At 42.8% G+C, this 26,562-nt stretch overlaps 1 protein-coding gene across 2 annotated transcripts in view; it reads left to right on the forward strand.

Moving 5' to 3' along the window:
* Positions 1 to 24,581, forward strand: part of pde11a (phosphodiesterase 11a) — a 136,876-nt gene extending 112,295 nt beyond the window's left edge. For both annotated transcript variants that reach the window (XM_067443128.1, XM_067443127.1), the window contains exons 11-20: positions 2,277 to 2,423; positions 2,699 to 2,806; positions 7,301 to 7,410; positions 7,597 to 7,687; positions 13,927 to 14,027; positions 15,022 to 15,099; positions 15,209 to 15,272; positions 16,839 to 16,913; positions 18,974 to 19,057; positions 21,999 to 24,581. In XM_067443128.1, the coding sequence (XP_067299229.1) occupies positions 2,277 to 2,423; positions 2,699 to 2,806; positions 7,301 to 7,410; positions 7,597 to 7,687; positions 13,927 to 14,027; positions 15,022 to 15,099; positions 15,209 to 15,272; positions 16,839 to 16,913; positions 18,974 to 19,057; positions 21,999 to 22,202 (1,062 nt within the window). In that variant the 3' untranslated portion in view covers positions 22,203 to 24,581. The remainder of the gene's footprint in view (positions 1 to 2,276; positions 2,424 to 2,698; positions 2,807 to 7,300; positions 7,411 to 7,596; positions 7,688 to 13,926; positions 14,028 to 15,021; positions 15,100 to 15,208; positions 15,273 to 16,838; positions 16,914 to 18,973; positions 19,058 to 21,998) is intronic.
* Positions 24,582 to 26,562: the final 1,981 nt, after the last annotated feature.

The following is a 26,562-nucleotide window of genomic DNA, read 5'->3' on the forward strand; positions in this document are numbered from 1 at the left end:
TCTGTTTTGAAGTCCATAAAAGTGCATCTATCCATCATAAAAGTAGCAGATTCAGCTCCGGGGGGTTTAATAAAGGCCTTCTGAAGCGAATCCATGCGCTGGTGTAAGAAAAATATTCATATTTAAAGGTGCTCTAAGTGATCCTGGGTGGAGTAACTTTCCAAGTGTTGTCAAACAAAATGGAGGCTAGCTAGACCCTCCTCCTCTTCCTCCTCCTCCTCCTCCTCCTCTTCCTCCTCCTCCTCCTCCTCCTCTTCCTCCTCCTCCTCCTCTTCCTCCTCCTCCTCCTCCTCCTCTTCCTCCTCTTCCTCCTCCTCCTCCTCCTCCTCCTCCTCCTCCTCCTCCTCCCTCCTCTTCCTCCTCCTCCTCCTCCCTCCTCTTCCTCCTCCTCCTCCTCCTCCTCCTCCTCCTCCTCCTCCTCCTCCTCCTCCTCCTCCTCCTCCTCTTCCTCTTCCTCCTTCTCCTCCTCCTCCTCCTCCTCCTCCTCTTCCTCCTCCTCCTCCTCCTCCTCCTCTTCCTCCTCCTCTTCCTCCTCCTTCTCCTCCTCCTCTTCCTCCTCCTCCTCCTCCTCCTCCTCCTCCTCCTCCTCCTCTTCCTCCTCCTCTTCCTCCTCCTCCTCCCTCCTCCTCCTCTTCCTCCTCCTCCTCTTCCTCCTCCTCCTCCTCTTCCTCCTCCTCTTCCTCCTCCTTCTCCTCCTCCTCCTCCTCCTCCTCCTCCCTCCTCCTCCTCTTCCTCCTCCTCCTCCTCCTCGTCCTCCTCTTCCTCCTCCTCTTCCTCCTCCTCCTCCCTCCTCCTCCTCCTCTTCCTCCTCCTCCTCCTCGTCCTCCTCTTCCTCCTCGTCCTCCTCCCCCCTCCTCTTCCTCCTCCTCCTCCTCCTCCTCCTCCTCTTCCTCCTCCTCCTCCTCTTCCTCCTCCTTCTCCTCCTCCTCCTCCTCTTCCTCCTCCTCCTCCTCCTCCTCTTCCTCCTCCTCTTCCTCCTCCTCCTCCTCCTCTTCCTCCTCCTCCTCCTCGTCCTCCTCGTCCTCCTCCCCCCTCCTCTTCCTCCTCCTCCTCCTCCTCCTCCTGCTCCTCCCTCCTCCTCCTCTTCGGAGATGGAGTTCTTGGGATACAATATTCATAGGAAATAGGCTATACTAGTAGGGACTTTAGCCTTTAAATATCTTTGCTGCACTGGATCAGTATCCTTCCTAGAACAGGCAAGAGCTTTCTAGCCTCGCGGCTCGCGTCACCAGCGCCTTGCATCGCCCATAGACCTTAAAACAATCAGGGGATGGCCGGCAGGTGCGGCTTTGAGAATTGGTCAAAAAACGTTTTGTGCGGATGTATGGCGGACGGATGAGTTTTGTAATAATAGCCCATGCGCGCATCTCTTTATGTGAACTGTCCTATAAATGAAACAGAGATTTTAGAATACATTTTTATTATTTCAGATGAAAAACCTTCAATATCAAATTGACTGACCCAGCACTTTCAAAAAAAGAAAAGAAAAATGGGTTAATGTATAAAACCCAACAAGCTGGATAAAAATAACCCAGCATGTGTTCTCTCCAATATTTACCCAGCGCTGGGTTACCAAATAACCCAGAAATGGTTGTTTTTAACCCAGCATTTTTTAGAGTGTAATTTTAAAACTTCTACGCTAATACCATATTGAAATATATTCTGAATCTAAAAAAAAATAAAATACCATCAAAGCTACGCCTACACAAAATCTTTCAATTCATTACCATCCCTTCAAAAAGGCAAAACTTAGGAATAATTTTGTACTGTAATAAACTATGTAACAGATGATAGTTTTAGTGCATTTTGAATATGAAACAAACAACTGTGAAGATGAAAGTTGGTTAGGAGACTGTGTGAAGTGACCTAAGTATTGAGAATGTTTCCTAGCGATTGTAAAAAACTGTAGTAAATTTCCACAATTAGAATGTGTTAATGACATCACAACACACACAGCTCAGCAGTCCCTCATTCAAACTGTGAATGTGTGTGTAGTGTCTCATTAGCACGGCTGTGAGTTTCACACTTGAATCACAGAAAACTCTGGCACTAGTTTCGCTCCATTCACAAAGCATCTGTTTTAAAGCATGTGAGAGCAAACTCTGCATCTCTCCCTCTTTTCTGCACACACACACACACACACACACACACACACACACACACACACACACACACACACACACACACACACACACACACACACACACACACACACACACACACACAGACACTCACTCTTTGTCTCTCTCTCTCTCTCTCTATTGTTCTTTCCTCAGGCAGCGAACATCCCTCTGGTGTGTGAACTGGGCATTGATAAACTATCATTTGATGACTTCTCTCTGGATGTGGACGCCATGGTCACTGCAGCTCTGCGGATGTTTATGGAGCTGGGAATGGTGCAGAAATTCAAAATAGACTATGAGGTCCACATTTCTTCTCTCAGCAGTATCACACGAGCAAGAGTGCTGTTGTACTGAATATCAGCAAGGCTGTGATTTGACTCTAAGCAATAAGTTCATTATTAAGCAACACAATTTGGCCAGTTATTTGGAAAATGATAATAGTTCCAAACGTCCCACTGAAACATGTTGATATGCTCTAATCAGTACTCTTGGCCAATCAAATTATAAGACACACTGTTGTGCAAACGCCTTTTTATTTTGTATTGTAACATCACATTTCTGCTTGTTCTTCCTAGACACTTTGTCGGTGGCTGTTGACCGTGAGGAAGAACTATCGCATGGTTCTGTATCATAACTGGAGACACGCATTCAACGTCTGCCAGTGCATGTTTTCCATGCTGACGGTGAGGGACCTACTCTGTGTGTGTGTGTGTGTGTGTGTTTGTGTGTGTTCATGTTTTTCTATCCCAGTGGGGACTTCAACCTGAATGCACACAGACTCATGGGAACGCGTGTCACAGTGGGGACTAAATTGAGATCAAGTTTAGTAATAATCATACAAAATCTCTCTCATAGTCTCTTACAGTCGCTCACTTCTGCCAATAAGGATCAGTGATTTTGATGACATAACTCTGCACTTCAGCATCTCATCAGATTTTCTGTCCAATCAAATGCTCTCTAGAATCTGAAGCCCCGCCCCTGCAGTATAAACAGATGCTGAAGCTGCGGCCACTTGCGGGTCAGTTGTTCACACATTCACTGTTATCTACATGGTGGAGGGCACATAGTCCATCATGTGATCGAGTCGGTCCAGAGTCACAACAGCTCAGAGCGGATCATGTGATCGAGTCGGTCCAGAGTCACGACAGCACAGAGCGGATCATGTGATCGAGTCGGTCCAGAGTCACGACAGCACAGAGCGGATCATGTGATCGAGTCGGTCCAGAGTCACGACAGCACAGAGCGGATCATGTGATCGAGTCGGTCCAGAGACACAACAGCACAGAGCGGATCATGTGATCGAGTCGGTCCAGAGAAACGACAGCACAGAGCGGATCATGTGATCGAGTCGGTCCAGAGAAACGACAGCACAGAGCGGATCATGTGATCGAGTCGGTCCAGAGAAACGACAGCACAGAGCGGATCATGTGATCGAGTCGGTCCAGAGAAACGACAGCACAGAGCGGATCATGTGATCGAGTCGGTCCAGAGTCACGACAGCACAGAGCGGATCATGTGATCGAGTCGGTCCAGAGACAGGACAGCACAGAGCGGATCATGTGATCGAGTCGGTCCAGAGTCACGACAGCACAGAGCAGATCATGTGATCGAGTCGGTCCAGACACACGACAGCACAGAGCGGATCATGTGATCGAGTCGGTCCAGAGACACGGCAGCTCAGAGCGGATCATGTGATCGAGTCGGTCCAGAGTCACAACAGCACAGAGCGGGTCATGTGATCGAGTCGGTCCAGACACACGACAGCACAGAGCGGATCATGTGATCGAGTCGGTCCAGAGTCACAACAGCACAGAGCGGATCATGTGATCGAGTCGGTCCAGAGTCACGACAGCACAGAGCGGATCATGTGATCGAGTCGGTCCAGACACACGACAGCACAGAGCGGATCATGTGATCGAGTCGGTCCAGAGTCACGACAGCACAGAGCGGATCATGTGATCGAGTCGGTCCAGAGTCACAACAGCACAGAGCGGATCATGTGATCGAGTCGGTCCAGAGACACGACAGCTCAGAGCGGATCATGTGATCGAGTCGGTCCAGAGACACGACAGCTCAGAGCGGATCACGTGATCGAGTCGGTCCAGAGTCACGACAGAACAGAGCGGATCATGTGATCGAGTCGGTCCAGAGTCACAACAGCACAGAGCGGATCATGTGATCGAGTCGGTCCAGAGTCACGACAGCACAGAGCGGATCATGTGATCGAGTCAGTCCAGACACACACAGACCAGAAAACTAATCGGACCCATTTTAATTCTGCACAGAATTCTGTATTTTAAAGTTATATGGAGGTGATTAGGAGGAGAAACGATTAAACATTAGAAGGAAACTGCACCATCAAGGCTGATGAAGGCTGATGATGAAACGCCATTGGCTGTTTTAAAAAAGTTTTGTTGATCGCAGAGCTTGTTTTTTTACGATAATCCAGGGAAAATCCAATTAGGTTTTTCTTGATTGGTCCCTCAAGAAAAACCTAGTAGGATTTTCCCAATGCCTTTTGGATTATTGTAAAAAAAAAAAAAAAAAAAAAAAGCTCTGCGATCAACAAAAGTTTATGATACTTACAAGTTTTGTCCATCAAGATAATTATCACAGATGAACACAACTGTAATGAATTCTGAAGCCTAAATGCAGTCGCCAGAGGTAAAAAGCTAAAGGTAGGCTACAAAACAGACTGCACCACTGCCCCACGATTACAAAATGTATCTGTAACAGATAAACATTACAACATTATCATGAAGCTTCCGACAACTTTTTGAGTTATCATCTAAAAACATTTTCCCCTAACCATGCTGACTGAGGTGACTGAGGTTACCTGTTCTGCGTGATGGCATTTAATGTCACACGTAACGGCTTCAAAAAATCACAAGTGGGGTAATACTGATATGTTATGTTGTAGAATAAAACGTGAAAGTGTCTTGAGCTTGTGTTTACCACAGAACTTATTTCAGCCATTTAAACAAAAAAACCCTAAAAACCTTCAGTACGAGGGAAACAGAAGTGCTAAAATGCTAACTCACTTCTGCATTTTGGCCTACAAAGGGATGTCTTACCTGCACCAATCTATTACATCAGCACATTGAATAATGCTGCATGTTTTAAGGCACTTCAGTGGGACTTTAAAAACATTTAACAAAATGTTTAACGAACTTATACAAAAAAATTCCAGGGCACATATTCTGGTATGAACATCCAAAAGCCACTATTATAATTGGCTCATCACATTGACACTAACAAAAGTTGATATAGAAAATATAATCTGATTATTTACATTTACATTTAATCATTTAGCAGACGCTTTTATCCAAAGCGACTTACAAAAAAGGGGAGAGCAATAGAAGCAACGAAACAGATAAGGCCAACAACCTGTAAGAGCTGTAAGAAATCTCAATTAATTAGCACAGTACATCATTTTTATTTTTTTATTTTTTTATAGACATCTACAACAAAAACTCAAGTACGCAAAATACAAAACACTAGATTTTTATAGCTATGATAACAACCCATTAGGACTAAGGCTGTTGCCCCAACTGTTGTCGTTAAGCAGATTCAGTGGCCCAATGGGTTGGTTTTGTATGGCATTCTAGCTAAACGCGCAGCAATAGCCATCTACAACAAAAACTCACGTACGCAAAATACAGAACACTGGATTATGATAGCCATGATAACTATGTAACACACCCGCCTGAAGGCACAAATCCGGATGAGAGACGTAGATATGATCCAGGAGTGTGCGCTTTTGGTCGTTGCTGTGGTGATCAGTAAGTGCTATTCTGTATTGGTCAAGTGCAAATGGAAAAGATGTGTCTTAAGATGTTTTTTAAAAATGGCTACAGACTCGGCAGCACGAATTGAGATCGGCAGGTCATTCCACCAGGTGGGAACGGTCCAGGAAAATGTCCGCGAGAGCGATTTCATGCCTCTTATAAATTTAAATTTTAAAATTTTAATTCATTATAAATTATAAATTAATTCGCGATTATAAATTAATTCATAAAAAAACAAAAAACAAAAACGCATAAATTGTTAAATGCTGTTATCTACAATCCCGATTCCAAAAAAGTTTGGACACTATACAAATTGTGAATAAAAAAGGAATGCAATAATTTAAAAATCTCATAAACATATATTTTATCCACAATATACTGTGCTGTGGTCAGACCAATCAAAATCTGAAGTTCTTTTTGGAAAACTGGGACGCCATATCATCCGGACTAAAGAGGACAAGGACAACACAAGCTGTTATCGGCGCTCAGTTCAGAAGCTGCATCTCTGATGGTATGGGGTTCATGAGTGTGTGTGGCATGGGCAGCTTACACATCTGGAAAGGCACCATCAATGCTGAAAGGTATATCCAAGTTCTAGAAGAACATCTGCTCCATCCAGACGTCGCCTCTTTCAGGGAAGACCTTGCATTTTCCAACATGACAATGCCAGACCACATACTGCATCAATTACAACATCATGGCTGCGTAGAAGAAGGATCCGGCACTGAAATGGCCAGCCTGCAGTCCAGATCTTTCACCCATAGAAAACATTTGGCGCATCATAAAGAGGAAGATGCGACAAAGAAGACCTAAGACAGTTGAGCAACTAGAAGCCTGTAATAGACAAGAATGGGACAACATTCCTATTCATAAACATGAGCAACTTGTCTCCTCAGTGCCCAGACGTTTGCAGACTGATATAAAAAGAAGAGGGGATGACACACAGTGATAAACATGGCCCTGTCCCAACTTTTCTGAGATGTGTTGATGCCATGAAATTTAAAATCAACTTATTTTCCCCTTAAAATGATACATTTTCTCAGTTTAAACATTTGATATGATATCTATGTTGAATTTTGAAATTGGAAACTTCCACATCATTGCATTCTGTTTTTATTCATAATTTGTTCAGTGTCCCAACTTTTTTGGAATTGGGTTTGTACCTTTTGTAATATGCTTGGAATGTGTTTTAAAGCAGCCTCGCAAACACTGATGTTACTGTTTATTAGCATTAAATCAGTGGTGTGTGTGTGTGTGTGTGTGTGTGTGTGTGTGTGTGTGTGTGTGTGTGTGTGTGTGTGTGTGTGTGTGTGTGTCTGTGTTCCTCAGCCTCTCTCACTACATTTTTACCACAGATGTGTGACTTTGTTCATGTGTGTTTGTTTGCAGACGGCCGGATTCCAGGAGACTCTGACCGAGATGGAGACTCTGGCTTTGATAGTGGGCTGCATCTGCCATGATTTAGACCACAGAGGAACCAATAATGCTTTCCAGGCCAAGTGAGACTCAAGCACTGACTCAAGTTTTAAAACTCAAGCACTCAAGTTTGAAATCTTTTAAAAGCCAAGTGTGCTCACTAAGCATGTAGGATCTGTGCTGGAGTTACATAGACTGTCTTGAGGTTTGAGTGGATTTGCTTCCAGCTCCGAAATACAATGACATCTGTGACATCTGTCCTTCCTCAGGACGGGATCAGCTCTCTCTCTTCTTTATGGGACATCAGCCACACTAGAGCACCATCACTTCAATCATGCTGTCATGATCCTACAGAGCGAGGTAAAACTAAAATCTCAATGAAATCAAAAAATTGCAGTGTTTAATATGCAATGTTAATCGCAATGTTTAAAAATGATTTATATGCGCACATAATTTAAAAAAACATACAACGACATCTAGCAAACAACGACGATCCAGTGAAAGCTGCATGATTAATGATTAAAAGATCGCAATCTCAATTCAATGATTCTCAATCACAATGATTCAGATCTGTGTTGGGTGCTGCCGCTGAGCCAGAGAGAGCAGTTGTCATGTACAGATGCAGTGCATCTGGAAAGTATTCACAGTACTTAACTTTTTCCACATTTTGTTATGTTACAGCCTTATTCCAAAATGTAATTAAAATCATTATTTTCCTCAAAATTCCACAAACAATATCCCATAATGACAACGTGAACGAGGTTTGTTTGAAATCTTTGCAATTTAAAAAAAATAAAAAAACAAAAAATATCATGCATAAGTATTCACAGCCTTTGCTCAATACTTTGTTGAATCACAGTTGGCACCAATTACAGCCTCAAGTCTTTTTTAAATATGATGCTACAAGCTTGGCAGACCTATTTCTGGGCAGTTTCTCCCATTCTTCTTTGCAGGACCTCTAAAGCTCCATCAGGTTCGATGGGGAGCGTCGGTGCACAGTCATTTTCAGATCTCTCCAGAGATGTTCAATCAGGTTCAAGTCTGGCTCTGGTTGGGCCACTCAAAGACATTCACAGAGTTGTCCCGTAGCCACTCCTTTGTTATCTTGGCTGTGTGCTTAGGGGCATTGTCCTGTTGGAAGACAAACCTTCACCTCAGTCTGAGGTCCAAACTCTGAAGCAGGTTTTCATCAAGGATGTCTCTGTACATTGCTGCATTCATCTTTCCCTTGATCCTGACTAGTCTCCTAGCTCCTGCTGCTGAAAAACATCCCCACAGCATGATGCTGCCACCACCATGCTTCACTGTACAGTATTGGCCAGGTGATGCGTGGTGCCTGGTTTCCTCCAGACATGACGCTTGCCATTCAGGCCAAAGGGTTCAATCTTTGTTTCATCAAACCAAAGAATTTTGTTTCTCGTGGTCTGAGAGTCCTTCAAATGCCTTTTGGCAAACTCCAGACGGGCTGGCTTGTGCCTTTCACGGAGGAGTGGCTTCTGTCTGTCCTCTCTACCATACAGGCCTGATTGATGGAGTGTTGCAGAGATAGTTGGTCCTCTTAAAAGTTCTTCTCTCTCCACAGAGAAACACTGGAGCTCTGTCAGAGTGACCATCGGGTTCTTGGTCACCTTTCCTGACTAAGGCCTTTCTCCCCTGATTGCTCAGTTTGGTCGGGAGGTCAGCTCTAGGAAAAGTCTAGGTGGTTCCAATCTATTTCCATTTATGGATGATGGAGGCCACTGTGCTCATTGGGACCTTCAATGCTGCAGAAATGTTTGTGTACCCTTCCCCAGATCTGTGCCTCGATCCAATCCTGTCTCAGAGGTCTACAGACAATTTACAGGTCTACAGACTTTATGGCTTAGTTTGTGCTCTGACATGAACTGTTAACTGCGGGACCTTATACAGACAGGTGTGTGCCTTTCCAAATGATGTCTAATCAACTGAATATACCACAGATGGAATCTAATCAAGTTGTAGAAACATCTCAAAGACGTTCAGTGAAAACAGGATGCACCTGAGCTCAGTTTTGAGTGTCTTGGCAAAGGCTGTGAATATTTATGTACATATGATTTTTTTTTTTTTATATATAAATTTGCAAAGATTTCAAACAAACCTCTTTCACGTTGTCATTATGGGATATTGTTTGTAGAAAAATTTGAGGAAAATAATGAATTTAATACATTTTGGAATGAGGCTGTAAACAAAATGTGAAAAAAGTGAAGTCTTGTGAATACTTTCCGGATGCACTGTATGAAACGGTATAAGTATTAATATTTCTGTCTTACAAAATCACTGAAGTACTGGAATAAAAGTTTATAGTTGAGATATAAACAGTGATGTCTACGACAGCAATCAGCAGCAAACCACCTTAAGAAAGTAACTTAAGCTATTATACAAACAGACTTACTTTTTAATCAATTTTATTCTATAACTTAAGCCATAATAGAATTACGAACTCTAATTTAGAACTTAATCAGTTCCGTACTTGAACTTAAGCTATAATACAGTTTATGCTAAATTCCATTCTAGATTTTCTTCTATAATATACAGTGAACTGTTTTTTAATTCATTCTCATTTAGAATTTAAGCCATAATTAAAAACAAAATTAAGTGAATGTCATAGAAATCAAAAATATAAGTAAAGATATAAAAACAGGTAGTAATTAATGCTTGTGTTGTGAAGACTTTTAAACACTTCATATAATCAGCTGCACTAAACCAGCACAATAAATCGTTTTAACCACAACAAACAGCATAACACTGCAGACGAGAAAGAGGTGAATAAATTACAGCCTATGCTAACTGACAGATGTTGACTGTGAATAATTGCTTTCTACAGATCCAGGGTGTTTATCTGTGTCACTGTCATTTGCATACAAATGAGCCTCGGTCATCATTTACTCCGTGTTCACTGACCAGCCGACAGACAAGCATTAATTAAGCTGTTCCTTAATGAAATGGCAGCAGTTGCTCTGCTCTTTAATCTGATAGGGATAGATATAGCATATACAAATTCCCATCATGCCTTGCAGTTACTGAAAAGCAGAACTTTAGGGCCTGTTTACACCTGGTCAGTGGTCACTTTATGCCTTTTCTATGATAGATAGCTATCCCATCGTGAAAAGACCAGGTGTAAATGCCCTCCAAAATGCTTTCGAGGTGGATTTTAATCCATAAACTACTTTAGCAGTAGGTTTGAGACACATTTCAGACAAAACTGGACAAGTGTAAAAGCATCTGGTTGTTGAAGCCACGAATGTAAATTGTACTCGCAAGCTTGTTTTAGGCTACCGGTAGCCAGATATGACAGTGTGGTCCTATTCAAATATACATATTTGAGGTTGTTAGCTGCATAAAGACACCTGTCCTCCATACAATCAGGAAGAATCCAACAACTAAAATGGCCAAGACCAAAGAGCTGTCCAAAGATACTAGAGACAAAATCGTACACCTCCACCAGGCTGGAAAGGGCTACGGGGAAATTGCCAAGCAGCTTGGTGAAAAAAGGTCCACTGTTGGAGCAATCATTAGAAAATGGAAGAAGCTAAACATGACTAAACATAAACATAAACATGCAAGATCTCACCTCGTGGGGTCTCAATGATCCTAAGAAAAGTGAGAAATCAGCCCAGAACTACACAGGAGGAGCTGGTCAATGACCTGAAAAGAGCTGGGACCACCGTTTCCAAGGTAACTGTTGGTAATACACTAAGACATCGTGGCATGGAAGGTTTTCCTGCTTAATAATAATAAATAATAATAATGTGTTCGATTTATATAGCGCTTTTCAAGGTACTCAAAGCGCTTTACATTGATGGGGGGAATCTCCTTAACCACCACCAATGTGCTGCATCCACCTGGATGATGCGACGGCAGCCATATTAAGCCAGAACGCTCACCACACACCACCTGATTGGTGGAGAGGAGACCGAGTGATGAAACCAATCAGGAGAGGGGGATGATTAGGAGGCCATGAAGGACAGAGGCCAATGGGCAAATTTGGCCAGGATGCCGGGGTTACACCCCTACTCTTTTTCCGAAGGACATCCTGGGATTTTTAACGACCACAGAGAGTCAGGACCTCGGTTTAACGTCTCATCCGTGCTTAAACCAGCACATGTCCAGGCCCGTCTTAAGTTTGCCAATGACCCTTTGGATGATCCAGAGGAGTCATGGGAGAAAGTCATGTGGTCAGATGAGACAAAAATATAACTTTTTGGTCATAATTCTACTAAACGTGTTTGGAGGAGGAAGAATGATGAGTACCATCCCAAGAACACCATCCCTACTGTGAAGCATGGGGGTGGTAGCATCATGCTTTGGAGTGTTTTTCTGCACATGGGACAGGGCGACTGCACTGTATAAAGGAGAGGATGGGCCATGAATTGCGAGATTTTGGGGAACAACCTCCTTCCCTTAGTTAGAGCATTGAAGATGGGTTGAGGCTGGGTCTTCCAGCATGACAATGAACCGAAGCACAGCCAGGATAACCAAGGAGTGGCTCTGTAAGAAGCATATCAAGGTTCTAGCGTGGCCTAGCCAGTCTCCAGACCTAAACCCAATAGAGAATCTTTGGAGGGAGCTCAAACTCTGTGTTTCTCAGCAACAGGTCAGAAACCTGACTGATGTAGAGAAGATCTGTGTGGAGGAGTGGGCCAAAATCCCTCCTGCAGTGTCGTGCAAACCTGGTGAAAAACTACAGGAAATGTTTGACCTCTGTAATTGCAAACAAAGGCTACGGTACCAAATATTAACATTGATTTTCTCAGGTGTTCAAATACTTATTTGCAGCTGTATCATACAAATAAATAGTAAAAAAATCATACATTATGATTTCTGGATTTTGTTTTTAGATTATGTCTCTCACAGTGGACATGCACCTACGATGACAATTTCAGACCCCTTCATGATTTCTAAGGGGGAGAACTTGCAAAACAGCAGGGTGTTCAAATACTTATTTTCATTTTATTTATTTATAAAAATGTACTTAAAAAATCAGTTTTAACAAATCAGTAGAACACATGAATCGACTAGGTGTAAACAGGCCCTCTATATAACTTTTTCTTCCGCCTATTCAAAACAAAGGTGTAGTTTGATGACGCCAAGTTTGAGCTCAGAATCTTAGGACATGTGGTCTACACAAAAAATCGGGCTAGGTCTCGGACAGAAATCATGTTCATGTATGTGATTATCTGTATTAACGTTACTGTACACTGTAAAAAATTATATGTTCAATAAGTTATGACAACATATGTTTTTACATTGTTTTAACTCATCAAAATAAGCTAAGAAATTGTAAACTTGTTTTTACGAGTTATACAAGATGTAACTCATTTTTTAAAGTCAGTTTAACATAATTTAAGTTGAAATAACTTAAACATCCAAGTCGATTATACTGCAAAAGTTCAAAATTTGCCTGTTTTTTACAGTGTAGTGTGAAGCAGGACTGAGTGTTGTGGAGCTGAGCAAGGCAGCTGAAGCGATTATTGCCAAACACACGGCTCGCAAGCAATGGGAGATTTAATATGAATGGAGACAGTAGCCGGCGCCATTTCAGCTTTTTTCTAGTCATGAGCATGAGATAAAGCAGCTCTGTTTATAATATTAGACACATTTAAGTGTGTTTAAAATGATGTTATGGCGTTACTCTGTGCGTTCGCTCAGCGGCTGCTGTCACTCTTGTTCACACTGCTAAGAGTAAAGCGCTTCAGAATAAAACCGGAAACCGAGAGTAGCGCAGATATGACACAATTGACAGGCGACTCTCTCACACTTTTGCTGATTTTGGCGAGATCAACCCGGGTTTGAATCCACCTTTTGCCGGTTTTGGTGTAATCGATCCGGTTTCTAATCCACCTTTTGCCGGTTTTGTCACGTACATCGCATATTTGTCACATATCACATGGGAAAGGCATTTACTTTCAATAAAAATTAAGAAAATGTTCTAAAAGTGTAAATAAAGTACCTAATGAAATGAGTATTGAGAATTTAATAAGAATAAAAGCATTTATCGGGTAGGGTTAGGGATAGGTGTAAGGAGGGCTTATATCGTCCCTTTAAGGCGGCATCCGTTTAATCATTTTAATAAATATAATAATTTACAGGTATTATTGCATCCTGTTAATGTACAACAATACTGAGGTGCACATATGTATTTGTCAAAATAAAGCAATACATAGCATCTAATTAGGCTACTATTTACACATATTGCTAAGAACTGCCATAAATAGATTATATCACTATTTTCCTTTAGTATGCTATTTCACTTGGTAAATAGCATCTACAGTTATTTACACTTAGTGTAAATAGCTACTGCCTTATTTTAATCAGGCATTCGGATGTAAGCATGTGTGGGTGGCTTGAATTTCGAGTTAAGTGTGTTTATAGATTCATACTCAAAGCCACTTTATGTGGAAACGTATCCTGATGTACTGTAGGGTGTTTTTGAAAAAGCACCTGAGTCTGTATGATAAAAGCACATGGCCACACTTGACCATGAAACAGCTTCACTACAGATCCTCAAAATCATCTGAACAATAATTAATGACGCAGAAAGGGAAGACAATAATAGTTTTGTTTTGTCTTTGTCTCTCTAGGGTCACAACATCTTCTCTAATCTGTCTTCAAACGAGTATGGAGAACTCATGCAGCTCCTGAAACAGTCCATCCTGGCCACAGATCTAACGCTCTACTTCCAGTGAGTTCTGCTGCGCTCTCTCACACGCCAAATCTACACGATCGCTCAAAGGTTTTGGGACCACTAAGACATATTTATTCAACAAAATTGCATTCAAATAATGAAATTATTTTAAAATGTTACAAAAGATTCTATTTAGAATAAATGCTGTTCTTTTGAACATTCTATTCCTCAAAGTATCCTGAGACAATGCATCACAGTTCCCACAAACAAACGAATCAGCACTGTTTTCAACACTGATAATAATAATCCTCATATTAGAATGATTTCTGAAGAACCAGGTGGCACCGAGCACAGCTTTGATCACAAGAATAAATTACACTTTACTATATATTCACATAGAAAACAGCTATTTTAAGTTGTAATAATATTTCACTGTATTACTGTATTTGTGATCAAATCACTTCTTAAAACATTTATAAATCTTACTGACCTCAACCCTTTGAATGGTGGTGTAGCTACAGGATACCCAGTTACATTAATAGCGGAAGTATTGTGTAAAAAGCATGATGTTCCTAATACTAAATAAAATAAATATAATATATTCTCACCACATTGCAACATGTTTACAGCCTTTAATGTGGGGAAATCACCATAATTCATGACTCTAGAAATCCAATGCATTTTTAAATGTATATTTATAGTGATGTAGTTACATGTTACTACATGTACTTACTATAGTAATAACAGTAAATTATACATCCTAATAGTAACTAACCCTAAGCCAACCCCTAACCGTACCTCTAGAATAAGTACATTACTATTACTCTGTGCTTGAGTAAGTACATCCTCGTAAAATAAATTGTAACCGATATTTTTAAATGTACTTGTTGCAAACTCTTTTTGTGTGCATGTGTGTGAAACTTTCCTGCTTCACATTGCAGCAGTGATTTGGTGATGTTGGTAGGAATTGTGCTAAACTTTCTTCACCCTGCACTGCCGCCATGTGGCAGGAGTGTGAACTTCACAGAGCTCATGGAGTTTCCATTCACAGGAACAGAAATTCCTTCTTTGAGCTAGTGAATAAAGGGGAATACAACTGGAATGTGAAGGAACACAGAGATATGTGCAGGTCAGTTACATCTGAGCATCACACACACACACACACACACACACACACACACACACACACACACACACACACACACACACACAAACATTGATTTCTGATCCTGTCCCAGGTCGATGTTGATGACAGCCTGTGATCTGGGTGCTGTCACTAAACCCTGGGAGATTTCATGCAAGGTAGGCACTCTTACCAACACAGTAAGGAAGAAAATAAGAAAATTAATATTACTGTTATTATTAGAAAATTATTGTTAAAATCAAAACTACAACTATTAAAAATTGAAATAAAGTTGAACAATCAATTTAAATATCAAATGAAAAATATAAACGAAAATGAGAGCTATTGCTTGAGTCCCACTTTATATTAAGTGTTTTTAACTAATGCACTAAAATTTAAATGAATCATTTGACACAATGCACTTATAAGTGCACAACATGCATGTTTTTGTACAAACGAGTGTACAAACACTGTACAAATTGTGAACAAAAAAGCAATGCAATAATTTACAAATCTCATAAATTTATATTGTATTCACAATAATATAGATAAAATATCATATGTGTAATGTGTGACATTTTGAAATGTCATGCCAAATATTGGCTCATTTTGGATTTCATGAGAGTTACACATTCCAAAAAAGTTGGTATAGGTAGCAATAAGAGCCCGGGAAAAGTTAAATGTACATATAAGGCAAAGCTGGAGGACCAATGGGCAACTTATTAGGTCTTTTGGCAACATGATTGGGTATAAAAAGAGCTTCTCAGAGTGGCAGTGTCTCTCAGAAGTCAAGATGGGCAGAGGATCACCAATTCCCCCAATGCTGCGGTCAGCAATATCAGAAAGGAGTTTCTCATAAAAATGCAAAGAGTTTGAAGTTATCATCATCTACAGTGCATAATATCATCCAAAGATTCAGAGAATCTGGAACAATCTCTGTGCGTAAGGGTCAAGGCTGGAAAACCAAACTGGATGCCCGTGATCTTCAGCCCTTAGACGGCACTGCATCACATACAGGAATGATACTGTAATGGAGATCACAAAATTTGACGCCGTGTCATTCGGACTAAATTGTTGCCTTTTCCAACATGACAATGCCAGACCACATACTGCATCAATTACAACATCATGGCTGCGTAGAAGAAGGATCCGGCACTGAAATGGCCAGCCTGCAGTCCAGATCTTTCACCCATAGAAAACATTTGGCGCATCATAAAGAGGAAGATGCGACAAAGAAGACCTAAGACAGTTGAGCAACTAGAAGCCTGTATTAGACAAGAATGGGACAACATTCCTATTCCTAAACTTGAGCGACTTGTCTCCTCAGTCCCCAGACGTTTGCAGACTGTTATAAAAAGAAGAGGGGATGACACACAGCGGTAAACATGGCCTTGTCCCAACTTTTCTGATATGTGTTGATGCCATGAAATTTAAAATCAACTTATTTTCCCCTTAAAATGATACATTTTTTCAGTTTAAACATTTGATATGATATCTATGTTGTATTTTGAAACTTCCACATCATTGCATTCTGTTTTTATTCACAATTTGTACAGTGTCCCAACTTTTTTGGAATTGTGTTTGTACTTTAAAAAATTAATTACACACACACATAACAAGAATACCATTTAAATACATTTAAAATGAAAATAAACAGAAAAAAAAATGAATGCAATAGCATGTGAATAACTGAACTAGGCCAGCTGATAGGAGTGTATTAACGTGTGTGTTCTGCTTCCTCTCAGGTTGCTGAACTGGTGACTAGTGAGTTTTTCGAGCAGGGAGACAGAGAGCGATCAGAGCTCAAACTGACTCCATCGGTGAGATCAACACGTGTAAACGTCACTGTCTACAAGAGTGCCTGCTTCTTTATCAAAGGAAATCTGTCTGTATTATTTTGTTTACAGAGCTATATCATATACCATAAATATACTGATCAGGCATAACATTATGCAGGTGAAGTGAATAACACTGATGATCTCTTCATCACGGCTCCTGTTAGTGGGCGGGATATATTAGGCAGCAAGTGAACATTTTGTTCACAAAGTTGATGTGTTAGAAGCAGGAAAAATGGGCAAGGGTGAGGATTTGAGCGAGTTTGACAAGGGCCAGATTGTGACGGCTAGAGGACTGGGTCAGAGCATCTCCAAAACTGCAGCTCTTATGGGCTGTTCCCGGTCTGCAGTGGTCAGTCTCTATCAAAAGTGCTCCAAGAGGAAGGAACAGTGGAGAACCGGCCACAGGGTCATGGGCGGCCAAGGCTCATTGATGCACGTGGGGAGCGAAGGATGGCCCGTGTGGTCCGATCAAAAAGACGAGCTACTGGAGCTCAAACTGCTCCAGAAGTTAATGCTGGTTCTGATAGAAAGGTGTCAGAATACACAGAGCATCTCAGTTTGTTGTGTATGGGGCGGCATAGCCGCAGACCAGTCAGGGTGCCCATGCTGACCCCTGACCCCGCCTAAAGCACCAACAGTGGCACGTGAGCATCAGAACTGGACCACGGAGCAATGGAAGAAGGCGGCCTGGTCTGAGAAATCACGTTTCCTTCTACATCACGTGGATGGCCGTGTGTGTGTGTGTGTGGCTTACCTGAGGAACACATGGCCCCAGGATGCACTTTGGGAAGAAGGCGAGCCGGCGGAGGCAGTGTGATGCTTTGGGCAATGTTCTGCTGGGAAACCTTGGGTCCTCCATCCATGTGGATGTTACTTTGACACGCTCCACCAACCTAAGGATAGTTTCAGACCATGTTCAGCCTTTCATGGAAACGGTATTCTGGTGGCTGTGGCTCTTCCAGCAGATAATGCTCCTGACACAAAGCACAAATGCTTCAGGAATGGATTGAGGAGCACAACAACGAGTTTGAGGTGTTGACTGGGCCTCCAAATTCCCCAGATCTCAATCCAGTCGAGCATCTGTGGGATGTGCTGAACAAACAAGTCTGATTCATGGAGACCCTTTCTTGCAATTTACAGGACTTAAAGGATCTGCTGCTAACATCTTGTAGTCAGAGACAGCACACCTTCAGGGGTCTAATGGAGTCCATGCCTGGACGGGTCAGGGCTGTTTTTACAGCAAAAGGGGGACCAACACAATATTAGTAATGTGGTCATAATTTTATATCTGATCGTTGTATGTGTATTGTGGCCCTGAATTCGTTTTTAGTTAAATCAAAATGAGGAAATTAATGAATTAGTTGTGGAAATGAATTCTTAATTGTGTATCATAAATGCCTGGATTCTGAGCTTCAGGAAACATCGGAAGGTCTTGAGATGCAGAGCTTTGAAGCTCTCTGTAGAAACACTCGCCTCAGGTTAAAAGTCTCAGTCTTTTGCTCAGAGTGTGGGTGTTTGCATGATATATTCACACACGGGGCCTCTATCACTCTCCAGCCTGCGCTGAAACACACACACACACACACACACACACACACACACACACACACACACACACACACACACACACACACACACACACACACACACACACACACACACACACACACACCTAAAAAAACACTCGTTCAATTCATTGCATATAATATAATTTTGAACTATAATACATTTCCATTTAATTGTAATTAACATGCAATTAAGTTTTCAACGTTTATACTAAAATGTGCTTTAGCTATAGTCTCCATTTGTTCTCCATTTAATCTCAGTGCTGCATATGAGAAACAACTGAGAAAATTGAGGTTACTTCAGGGGGGTTTAGGGTTGGAACATGCTCTTAACATTGTTGTGTGTGTGTGTGTGTGTGTGTGTGTGTGTGTGTGTGTGTGTGTGTGTGTGTGTGTGTGTGTGTGTGTGTGTGTGTGTGTGTGTGTGTGTGTGTGTGTGTGTGTGTGTGTGTGTGTGTGTGTGTGTGTGTGTAATAGGCGATTTTCGACCGAAACCGCAAGGATGAGCTGCCAGGGCTACAGCTGGAGTGGATTGATGGAATCTGTGCTCCGTTGTATGAGGTAATGCTGGCCCACAATGCACCACCAGCAGAGTCAGTGACTGCCAGAGTATAATGTGCGACTTGCATGTGTTTTTTCCCCCAAAATTATGTATATATATGTGTGTGTATACACAATATGTGTGTATATACATATTTATCCTCCCCCCCACACCAAAAAAAAAAGTTTTTAAGCCAGTTATTTATATATTTTGCAATAGTGTGTCAGTAGGTAATATCAGTGTACATTTTCACACATTTATTTTGCCATTCATTTTAATAATCCATTCCAGTGAGACAAAATCCACAAGAACTGCGACAACATCTCCAAGACGTTTAAAGAAACGCTCCTGCAAAGCTCCAGTACTGGGAACAGTTTTAGACACTTGTGTAAAAATGCTGTAAAGTGAGAATGCTTTCAAAAATAATGTCATAAATAGATTTTGTTTATCAATGAACTCCTAATAACTACATCAGCTCAATGAGATATTTATAATAGTGATACTGACATAAAATCATATAAATATCAGTCATCACTCTATATCTGCAAATGTTAGTAAGATATTTAATGCTCAAGTTTTATGATCAAAGTTCTGTAGTTTTACCACACAATGCAATGCCATGATAATTGAGAGATTAATAAACCTTCCTAAAAAGCCTGATGATCAAATTTGATACTCATGATTTTCTAATAAATTATGATAATCATTTAAACCTGCTTCAGTAATCATCGTGAAATATTACTAACAATAGTAAACAATAATAAAGTTATTCTTATGTTTACTTGATAAAATACTATCAATCAGACGACAGACCCTTGATTCTCAAAGAAAGTAAGTTAAAAGATCAAACTCGGTGTGTGTGTGTGTGTGTGTGTGTGTGTGTGTGTGTGTGTGTGTGTGTGTGTGTGTGTGTGTGTGTGTGTGTGTGTGTGTATGTGTGTGTGTGTGTGTGTGTGTTTAAGGAATACTGCCAGCCACACTCTCTGTGGGAGAGCAGGAAATGTGTGGGAGTCTTTTTACCTTGACCCTCCATTCTCTCTCTCTCTCTCTCTCTCTCTCTCTCTCTCTCTCTCTCTCTCTCTCTCTCTCTCTCTCTCTCTCCTCTCATTTTACACTGATCCTTTCTTTACCATTCCTCATTTACATGTGCCCTGTCTGAACACATGTCTTGAACATTGACCAGTTTATTTTATTTTTGTATTGGTTCTACTGCTGCTTCTCCTTCTGAGATTCAGTACGCTTTTAGAAGATTTGAAATAGCGCCCCCTACCTTATAACTGTGAAAACATGAATAGCCAGAAAATTCACACAAAGGGCAGGGAAAGAGTTAAAGATTTAACTTAAAGAGTTAAAAATTCTGTCATTAATTCCTCACCCTCATGTCGTTCCAAACCCGTAAGACTTTTGTTCATCTTTGAAGCACAAATAAAGATATTTTTAATGAAATCTGAGATTTCTGTCCCCGCGTAGACATCTACGCAACTACCACTTTGACGCTTCAAAAAGTTAATTAAGAGATTTAGTCCAAAATGTCTGGAGAGACACGATCACTTTATATGATGAACAGATTTAATTTAGGCTTTTTATCACACATTCATCAACTTAGTCTCCTGTGAACCAACCTGCTTTATTCATAAGAATACGTTTTAAGATCTCTTTATAAACTTTTTGAAGTGTGCCAAAGTGCCGTAGATGTCTACGGGGTGTCTATGGGATGTCTCTCAGAATGCATTAAAGGACAACTCCGGTGAGAAATGAACCTAGGGGTGATTAACAGATGGTTACAGAGTAGATCGTTCTCTGGGATGCGTTTTCATGGAAATCGAATGTAAAGAGTTTTATCTCTAAAAACAGATTAGCTTATAACACTAGTCTATGGGGCACAGAGTAGTGAAATTAAATCGCTAGTTAATACCACTAACAAGGCTCAAAATAGCCTCACACTAACACAGTAGCATAATGAGGGTCCCAACATGCAAACCGAAGCATTGAGAACTTTGTAAGAGTACAAACAGTTTAATAAGAAGTTTATAGACATAGTGCATTACGCGTTCACGGACAGGCGCCATCTTGGAAAACAGTCTCGACTCATCGAGCGACGAGAGCTCTGCTAAGTGATGAACTGTGACTTGGAATCTCATATGGTCCGTTGTTTCCGGAGGAAAACACTGAACACAACAGAGAAAATAAATAAATAAATAAAAAAATGTCCATGTTATTACATTTCACAAACTTAATTCCTATCGACCAGCTCACTTAGCACAGCGCTCGTAGATCGATTCATCGAGACTGTTTTTCGAGACGGTGCCTGTCCGTGAACGCGTAAGGCACTATGTTTACAACGTATCTTCTTATTAAACTGTTTGTACTCTTACATAGTTCTCAATGCTTCGGTTTGCATGTTGGGACCCTCATTATGCTACCGTGTTAGTGTGAGGCTATTTTGAGCCTTGTTAGTGGTATTAACTAGCGATTTAATTTTACCACCCTGTGTCTACTCTGTGCCCCATAGACAAGCATTATAAGCTAATCTGTTTTTAGAGATAAAACTCTTTACATTCGATTTTCAAGAAAATGCATCCCAGAGAACGATCTACTCGGTAACCATCTGTTAATTACCCCTAGGTTCATTTCTCACCAGAGTTGTCCTTTAAAATATCTTCATTTGTGATTCGAAGAACAACATATTTATTTATTGATTGATTGATTGATTGATTTTATAATTCTAATCCCTTATATTTTTCAATGATTCTAGATTTGTAAAATTAAATAAAATTAAATACTTTTACTATATAACACCCTTTTAATTTATCATCTAAACTATTCCACAAATTGAACTAACCCTTTAACTTAACTTGTGAATGTGTGAGAAGAAAACCTACTATTTTCAATTCTAAGCATTAACTCTATAAACACAGTCAATCAACTCTTCTCTCCCTCCCTCCCTCTCTCTCTCTTCAGACTTTTGCCAAGTTAAACCCTAAACTACAGCCGATGGTTGATTTGATCAAGGCCAATCGTGCCAAATGGGAAGAGCTGCATCACAGACACCAGCGCAGCCAGGAAACCGCCAGCCCTGGAAGTCCTCATAACGTTGACGTCACAGCATCCAGCTGCAGCTGCGCAGGCACTAGCGACAGCAGCCCCTTCCAGTCCGTGAGCTAACTAGGGGAACCCAGGCCTGATTTTCCACACGCTTCTCTCTGACCTGCAGCAATGCAGGCGGAAGGAGTGTTGACCTCTGCTGCACGCTTCAGACCAGCAGCCATTACCTCACTTGCGCCCTCTACCGGGCATTTGCTCTGTCTGTGAGCACTTCAGGCAACTGCGACTGAGTTTGCGTTCGTCTCCACAGTGCATAGACTGCACGTTTAGCTAGCAATGACTCGTTAATGTGGAGAATAGAAATGTGTTTATGGCCAGGAAGATACTTTAGGTACTAGCATGCTAACTTAGAGACTATCGTGTGTGTAAGCTACTTTCAGCAGGGACTGTTTAAGGAGGATTGCCACCGTTTATAAAGTATTATAACATATTTTTCCCTTTGTAGCTTTGATGATGTTGAATGAGCACATATCCTGAGCACTGGAGCTCGGTTCTGTACTGTATGTCATGTGAAGGAATGACTAATGCAGGACTTAACTGATTTTTTTGCCTTTCTTGTTTTAGCTGTTGTATTTATTCCAGGATTAGGGGTTTGTGGAGCCGCGGGGCTCTTGGCAATGCTTGCAATGCAAATCCACTCCAGCGCTGTACTCTGTGCCTTGGTAAAAAACCCCATGATAATGCATGCATCGCATACATCACGGTTATCTCCAGGTCATTACGTTTATCATCATGGATATTTCCTTAAGTCTTGGGCCTGTTTCACATCACGCACTTTTTCATGAAAAGTGAAAGTTCTGTCATTTACTTACACTTATTTTGAAGAGTTGTACTGGTCACTCATTTCCATAGCGTCAAAAGGACACAAAAGCGCCCTAGGCCCAGTCTCATATGCATAAGTCTTGTCTCATGTGTCATGGGCTATAAGTCTACAAGACTGTAGAGTGTCCCATTTGTCATTTTAAGATTCAGAAAGGTGCTTGCAAGGGCCCCCTTTGCGGGCATTATGTGCCCTCAATGTGCGCTTTTGCCGAACTCGCACTGAAAGTGAGCACCACAGCAGACTTCTTCCCAACAGTCCAAGCGGCGTTACGTCACGAAAGCGCGGACTCGTAGGAAGACCGCGAGTGTTTAGGGTGCCATTTGGGACAGGGCCCTAAAGGCCTCTTCACACCAAGAAGGATAACTATAAAGAAAATTATAACAATAACTTAATAAGCATCCACACCAGTGGATGATATCGCTCTGTTTATTCTAAGCACACAAGCAGAATGGATTCTGATTGACTTTCAATGTTATTATCGTTCATCAGTTGGATAAACTCGTTCTAAAAAGTGATTCTAATGATATCGTTCCTCTTTGTGTGGGAAACAGACCGAATGACCATATCCACGTGACAGTTCAAATTCAGAGTTTGGGTTCCATGTAGTTTTAATTACTTTAATTACTTTTTGGATGTAAATGTGATGCCTCTCCTCGCGTAAATTATATTTCATGATGATAAAGTTGTTTTAATTCTGACTGGCAGTTATTGAAGTAAATACTTAATGTACTAACCCTGATATTCAGAGCCCCAACTCTGTAAGGTAGAAGAAACGCTGTGAGTGTGCTGTTGTACTTGTGCTGGAGTGAAACAGGCCTTAGATTCCCTGGTTGTTTTAACCACATGAAGCAGCTCAGACTAGGGCTGCATCTGAAATCACATACTTCCTCTTCAAGTGAAATTCTGAAGTGTGCATTCGATGGACACTTCACTATCCCATGAGGCCACAGGAGAGGATTTATCAATGGCAGCGAATCGACAGAACTGACTCTGGTTAGCGAACATAATTCATTCGGATTTTATGCTACACACAGTCAAACGATATATATTATAAAACTGTTTACGGTCACAAGGTTATTGTTCAAAATAAGTACCTACTCAAGAGAGTATGCAATATCAGCAGCAGCCACTTTCACACAAGTTCTCAACTCTGACCCTCGAGGTCCACTTTCCTGCATATTTTAGCTTGTATCCTGATTAAACTCCCCTGCTCGTAACGTGCGTTCAAGCCCACCAGGGAAGTTCGTATTTACGAGTTGGGATGTCGTGTTTACAACGTCAGGTGCGTTCAAGTCACTTCTGTCAGAGTTGTGTACCTTCTCTTAACCTTCATCCCTCCCTCGCACTTTTTGACAAATCCTTCCCTTGGGTCAAAAATGACCCGAAGACCTAAAATTATACCTTTTTTGTGGGATTTCATTTTGATAATATATTTCCATTTTTAATGCTTTTTTTTGAGATTATTTTATTTTTACTTTACACAAGACACCTGTGAACAATGAGACAAAGAACTAATGACAGAAAAGAAATCAACCAATGACAGCATGACACACTACAAGGAGAACACATGGCAGGATCACAACAAAAAAACTAAACTATACATAAAATCCAGGAGGGTGGTGGAGCAAAGGGGGTCTTGGGGGAGGGATGTCTGGCCAGGCCAGTGCAGGGGGACAGGACATGGACCATGGTCTGGGTTGTGGAGCATGGGTGGATCCGGGTTGTGGAGCAGAGGCAGGTCTGGGTCGTGGAGCATGGGTGGATCCGGGTCGTGGAGCAGAGGCAGGTCTGGGCAGTGGAGCATGGGTGGATCCAGGTTGTGGAGCAGAGGCCGGTCTGGGCAGTAGAGCATGGGTGGATCAGGGTTGTGGAGCAGAGGCCGGTCTGGGCAGTGGAGCATGGGTGGATCCGGGTTGTGGAGCAGAGGCGAGTCTGGGTTGTGGAACATGGGTGGATCCGGGTTGTGGAGCAGAGGCAGGTCTGGGCAGTGGAGCATGGGTGGATCCGGGTTGTGGAGCAGAGGCGGGTCTGGGCCGTGGAGCATGGGTGGATCCGGGTTGTGGAGCAGAGGCGAGTCTGGGTTGTGGAGCATGGGTGGATCCGGGTTGTGGAGCAGAGGCCAGTCTGTGTTGTGGAACATGGGTGGATCCGGGTTGTGGAGCAGAGGCCAGTCTGGGCCGTGGAGCATGGGTGGATCCGAGTTGTGGAGCAGAGGCCAGTCTGGGTTGTGGAGCATGGGTGGATCTGGGTTGTGGAGCAGAGGCCGGTCTGGGCAGTAGAGCATGGGTGGATCCGGGTTGTGGAGCAGAGGCGGGTCTGGGCCGTGGAGCATGGGTGGATCCGGGTTGTGGAGCAGAGGCGAGTCTGGGTTGTGGAGCATGGGTGGATCCGGGTTGTAGAGCAGAGGCCAGTCTGGGCCGTGGAGCATGATTGGATCCGGCTTGTGGAGCAGAGGCCAGTCTGGGCCGTGGAGCATGGGTGAATCTGGGTCGTGGAGCAGAGGCGGGTCTGGGCCGTGGAGCATGGGTGGATCCGAGTCGTGGAGCAGAGACGGGTCTGGGTTGTGGAGCATGGGTGGATCCGGGTTGTGGAGCAGAGGCGGGTCTGGGCCGTGGAGCATGGGTGGATCCGGGTCGTGGAGCAGAGGCGGGTCTGGGCCGTGGAGCATGGGTGGATCCGGGTCGTGGAGCAAAGGCAGGTCTGGGCAGTGGAGCATGGGTGGATCCGGGTCGTGGAGCAGAGGCAGGTCTGGGCCGTGGAGCATGGGTGGATCCGAGTCGTGGAGCAGAGACGGGTCTGGGTTGTGGAGCATGGGTGGATCCGGGTTGTGGAGCAGAGGCGGGTCTGGGCTGTGGAGCATGGGTGGATCCGGGTCGTGGAGCAGAGGCGGGTCTGGGCCGTGGAGCATGGGTGGATCCGGGTCGTGGAGCAAAGGCAGGTCTGGGCAGTGGAGCATGGGTGGATCCGGGTCGTGGAGCAGAGGCAGGTCTGGGCAGTGGAGCATGGGTGGATCCGGGTCGTGGAGCAGAGGCAGGTCTGGGGAGCATGGGTGGATCCGGGTCGTGGAGCAGAGGCGGGTCTGGGCCGTGGAGCATGGATGGATCCGGGTCGTGGAGCAGAGGCAGGTCTGGGCCGTGGAGCATGGGTGGATCCGGGTTGTGGAGCAGAGGCGAGTCTGGGTTGTGGAACATGGGTGGATCCGGGTTGTGGAGCATGGGTGGATCTGGGTCATTCAGCATGGGTGGAACTGCCAGGGCGACCAGAACCCATAGGGGGCAACAACCCTATGGCTTCATGATCTGCCGGACCTAAACATTTTCTTGGGCAGAGCTATGGAGTTATGGGCTGGAGCATTTACTGGACTCTGGTCAGGGGCTGAAGTCCCCTCTGAACGCTGATCAGTAGACGAAGACCCATCTGGATGCTGGACGGAAGACAAAGTCCCCTCTGAACTTGGGACAAGGACAGAAGTCCTCTCTGGACTTGGGACAGGAGTCCTCTCTGGACTCAGGACAGAAGTCCTCTCTAGACTTGGGACAGGGACGGAAGTCCCCTCTGGACTCAGGACAGGGACAAAGTTCTCTCTGAATGCTAGAT

This window comes from Pseudorasbora parva, chromosome 5 (assembly GCF_024679245.1).
Source record: "Pseudorasbora parva isolate DD20220531a chromosome 5, ASM2467924v1, whole genome shotgun sequence".
NCBI classification, from domain to species: domain Eukaryota; kingdom Metazoa; phylum Chordata; class Actinopteri; order Cypriniformes; family Gobionidae; genus Pseudorasbora; species Pseudorasbora parva.